The 5,000-nt window shown below is 46.2% G+C and overlaps 1 protein-coding gene across 2 annotated transcripts in view; it reads right to left on the bottom strand.

Annotated features, from left to right (window-relative positions):
- Positions 1-2,545: 2,545 nt before the first annotated feature.
- The window catches only part of btbd11b (BTB (POZ) domain containing 11b), a 51,352-nt gene continuing 48,897 nt past the window's right edge, over positions 2,546-5,000 (bottom strand). For both annotated transcript variants that reach the window (XM_035524844.1, XM_035524845.1), the window contains 3 exons: positions 4,825-4,893; positions 4,599-4,712; positions 2,546-4,514 (listed from right to left, as the gene is read on the bottom strand). In XM_035524844.1, the coding sequence (XP_035380737.1) occupies positions 4,305-4,514; positions 4,599-4,712; positions 4,825-4,893 (393 nt within the window). In that variant the 3' untranslated portion in view covers positions 2,546-4,304. The remainder of the gene's footprint in view (positions 4,515-4,598; positions 4,713-4,824; positions 4,894-5,000) is intronic.

Genomic DNA, 5,000 nt, shown 5'->3' with positions numbered 1-5,000 from the left:
ATGACTGTATCTCACTTATTACTGGTGTAAATCAGGCCTCTCTGAGATGTCTAAAGCTTGTCCAAAATACAGATTCATTTTAAGATTGTGTTGTTTTTAAAGCTCTAAACAGTCTGTCCCTTTTTATATCACAAATATACTCTCTGTTCATTCTAACATAAGACCATTCAGATCAAATCAAGTACTTCTGGATGGTTCTGAGTCTCGATTGCAGCTCAAGAGTGATCGAGTCTGCCTCAAGACTGGAACTTTCAGGATTCAGTATTCAGTATTAGTTCAGGATCAGCATTTAAATCCTGACCTAAAAGCCACATCTACTCTTTTAGCATTTGAAAATGTTTAAAACGTTTGTGAGGGATTTTCTGTCTTCCTGACACCCTGTTTTAGAGTGTTAAGTAATGGTCGATATTTCATTTTACAATGTATGGTTTTGTCTTCCATTAATACTTTGTTTAGTAACAGCCGTTAGACGCTTGTGGCATTCCAAATGGCTTTTAAAAATGTTCTCGTGTTCTGTTTCCTGCTCTGGCTGTTTTGGTTTCCTGCCACGCCACCTGGGGGTTGTTAGGTTAACATGTTCTACCTTTTCTAAGCCTTTTGTGCTTATTTCACAGATTGTCGGTCATTAATAATGTTCCGTTGGTTTTCTGTAGCGAGCCTCGTGCTTGCTTCCTTGTGTTGTCCTGCGTGGTCTATGCACGTGACACTGTCCTTCCTATGTTGAATTCAGTTTATGATTCATTCTCTTCTGTTGATAGTTTTTGCTTTTTTATTCCTGTTTTATTTTCTCTGCATATATAATTCACCAGCACTATCTTGCGGGAGTGTGTGTGTGTGTGTGAGAGAGAGAGAGAGAGAGAGAGTGTGTGTGTGTGTGTGTGTGTGTGTGAGTGAGAGAGTGTGAGTGAGAGAGAGAGAGAGAGAGAGAGAGAGAGAGAGTGTGTGTGTGTGTGTGAGAGCGAGAGAGAGAGAGAGAGAGAGCATGTGTGTGTGTGTGTATATGTATATATATATATATAAAACACTGTCATTTGTAACACCTGCACCTAGTTGAGTCATTTACATGTGTGTATAAACCCTTGTGTATCATTTGCCGTTGATTTAGTGTTCATTGTTCTCGTGTTTGTTTCTGTAGCTGTTTACCATTTATATCGCGTTTCACTAGTCTGTTATGTGTGAGTGCCGTTAACGTTTATTGTTTATCTGTGTATCGTCTGGTGTTGATGAATGTTTGTCAACATCAAGAGAGGATTCTATGTCCTGTTCCTTGCCCTGCGGCACTCGGACCGTCACTATATATATATATTCCCCACTTACCCACTCACTCTCCTTCAGAGGTCTTTTTCCTTCAAACCCAGATCCTCCACCAGAGGTCTTTTTCCTTCAAACCCAGATCCTCCACCAGAGGTCTTTTTCCTTCAAACCCAGATCCTCCACCAGAGGTCTTTTTCCTTCAAACCCAGATCCTCCACCAGAGGTCTTGGAGCTTGAGGGTCCTGTGTAGTGTGTAGCTGTTTCTAAGACTGCACCCTTCATATATATGGAGCACATTTAAAATCAACTAATATTGCTTGAAGTGGTTTATAAAGGAGTTTATTGTGTAGTTGGTTGTAACTGTGCTGTATGACTAAATCTTGCCTGGTGGTACATGGTGTTATACAGCGTTCCATGTCCTGCTAAGCAGTGACATAAAGCATGTCTTTGGGAGTGGAGAAGGATTGAGTGCACTTTGGAATTGCAAATTGATATATGGAGTCTGAGAGCCTGAGGCGTAAGCACAGTGGAAGCGTGACAAACAAGCCCTTAAATGTCCCTCCTCCAGGTGAAATGTACAGGCAGGGCAAATTTCCAAATCAGAGAATGCAATTTCAGGGCCATTGACAAAGTGCATCTGTACGCTACATCCCACCTTAAAGGACAATGGGGACAGGTGGAGATGATCGAGCTCCTTGTGTCCGCTGCAGACACTCCATCTTCCACACAGAGAGCCAAACTGGCCAATGTGGAGGGGATTAACCCTGCGTGATCCGTGCCAAAGCCACAGGAAACAACGTCCCTCCTCCTCCTCCACGCCTAACCCTGGCTTCATGGCTGTTTATGCAGACTCACTCTTCTCTTCATCCTTTCATTTTTTCCCTCCCTTCTTCCCATGTTCCTTCCTCACCGGTCTGCAGGCTTGACATGGCATCATCACATAGCCAGCTAGGTTGGCTTCATTGGAATTTGTTGTCTAGTAAGGAGATCAGAAGTGTTCTGCCTTCATAGTCCTTTTCTCTTAGGGAATAGCTCGCAAAGAGAATAGATAAAGTGACTGCATCTTTTGCAATGTGAAACCGATTTTACGATACAACTGTTTCAAAGTGGGTCTTGTGTCAAGAAGCATCCCGGCTGTGAGTGTCTGGTTTGCTGAGATTAAAGTTGGCTTGTCTGTCAGCTCACCGGAGGCAAGCCACACTTCATTTTCCCAGAAGGCACAGAGAGATTCAGCCAAACACAGGACTCTGTTGGGCATCCTAGCATTTAGAGAGACCCGGAGCCAAACTGTTCAGATACTAAAATATGTTTATTTTCAAGGACATAACTTATTTTCAAGGATAGCATTTTTGCATTGATCTTTACAAAGAAAAGTAATTTAGTCACAGAGGGATTTCTACATAGTTCCACAAACACCAAGATCAGAGACAAAGCACATCAAAAGGCGTGGTTGTCACATACTGAGTCAGCCGTCTCCTCAGGACTGGCTATGTTCAGAGCTACAGGTCTTTCACGCCAGGCTGGTAACAGCACTATTAGCACGATTATAGTTCTCCACACACAAGAGCCCGGGATGAGTAAAAGAAAATAAAGGGTTACATGCATCTGCACATTTGTGAGTTTATTTGATTTGGAGATACACTTTGAGTGGGTTCTCAAGTGATGATCTGTGTTATATACATGTATTTACAGACAGAGAGCTGTCTCCGTATGAGAGATTTACAGCGGATATTTACATGAGCGGGTGCGATTAACCTGACTACCGTGACTTGCGACTATGACTGCCGATGAAGGATCCGCTGCCGTTTCACGAGCTACGGACAGAACGGGTCAAAAGGAGCGCAAGCAGCTGAGCGAAGCATGCCAGTCCAACGTCTGCAAGAGGTGGCTGGGAAGCACTATGGTGGGTGGCTTCGCATCCTTTTCAGACCTGCCGGAGCAGGACAGAGAAGTGGTGTCCTGTGTTTGTGGTGGGTGGAATGAGGCATGACACTTTCCGGACAGGTGCTCAGGTCATTTACTCTGAAGAAAGGTATGCGAGAGAGCACAGCACTGTCCCATGTGATCTGTACGAGGCAATGATTGCCCTCGTACACCACGAAGACGACGGACATTTCTTCACGTAGCTTCAGTTCAGTTTTCTGGAACCAACATAATACAGCACATGTACCGTGTCTAATACTGCGTCTAAAACCGTGCACGTACTGTGTCTAATACAGCACGCGCACCGTGTCTAATACAGCACGCGTACTGCGTCTAATACAGCACGCGTACTGCGTCTAATACAGCACGCGTACTGCGTCTAATACAGCATGCGTACTGCGTCTAATACAGCACGCGCACCGTGTCTAATACAGCACGCGTACTGCGTCTAATACAGCACGCGTACTGCGTCTAATACAGCACGCGTACTGCGTCTAATACAGCATGCGTACTGCGTCTAATACAGCACGCGTACTGCGTCTAATACAGCACGCGTACTGCGTCTAATACAGCATGCGTACTGCGTCTAATACAGCACGCGCACCGTGTCTAATACAGCACGCGTACTGCGTCTAATACAGCACGCGTACTGCGTCTAATACAGCACGCGTACTGCGTCTAATACAGCACGCGTACTGCGTCTAATACAGCACGTGCACCGTGTCTTATACAGCATGCGTACTGCGTCTGATACAGCACACGCACCGTGTCTAATACAGCACACGCACCGTGTCTAATACAGCTGTGATGGTACTGAAGCATTGTTTACCCTGAAATGTGAAATGAGCAAAAACAAAAACTCAACGATACACGTCCTCTCACCTCTCACACGTCCTCTCACCTCTCACACGTCCTCTCACCTCTCACACGTTCTCTCACTTGTCCATCCTAGAGAGCAGCATGGGTGTTCCCTCTCTTCAGAGGGGGCCAAGTTCCACTGCTGTCTTAGATAAAGCAGGGTTATCAAATACTGCTACACTAACGGACGGAGTGCGCACTTAGCCAGTGCTCGTCTGGCGCCGGGGCAAAGCGAACACTTCAGGAGGTTCAGCACGGCTGCGGAGCCTTCAGACGATGGATCCCTTGGCGGAGGACAGATGGATGGACTGGATGCGGGTGGTCAGAGCCCGTTCCAGGTCCTGGAGGAGGTCGTGACCCGCCACCTCAGCTGGCGTGTCGTACAACAGCTGTTTGAACGGCTCCAGCTCGATCAGTAACACCATGTTCTTCAGGAAGTAGCCCTCGATGTAGGTCACCAGCTCAGACGCCTCGAGGAACTGCACAACAAAAGCACACGTAGAAGTAAGACCCTCCGCCCTGGAGCAGAGCTGCAGGAAGACTGTGGTGGAAAGAGCCGTTACTCTGGCATGGTTGTAGATCTCCACACAGGACTCCGTGTTGATGTTCTTCGAGCAGATAATCTCACAGTGCCTTTGCAGGGCCTCCAGCTGGAAGAACTTGGCAGCAGACAGCAGCTGAGGATGAGGAGCGTGAAGGAGATGATGAGGACGAGGAAGATGGATAATTTTCTACTGAGCATACTTTATTGCAGGTACAGGATACTGAGAGCCAGTTAAGGAAGCTTACATCCATCACCTCAGTGTTCCTGATGTACAGTGAATCTGTTCCACCACAGTACAGATACTGCATCACAAGCTGTGACAACACATGATAATACAGATCATTTTAATACAGATAAAACGTCTAATATGCCTTCACTGTACGACTAAAAAGCCCGACGTGGACAGGGCACACGTCTCTGA

Source organism: Electrophorus electricus, chromosome 4 (genome assembly GCF_013358815.1).
Source record: "Electrophorus electricus isolate fEleEle1 chromosome 4, fEleEle1.pri, whole genome shotgun sequence".
Lineage (NCBI taxonomy): Eukaryota > Metazoa > Chordata > Actinopteri > Gymnotiformes > Gymnotidae > Electrophorus > Electrophorus electricus.
This window is presented reverse-complemented; position numbering and strand designations above follow the sequence as displayed.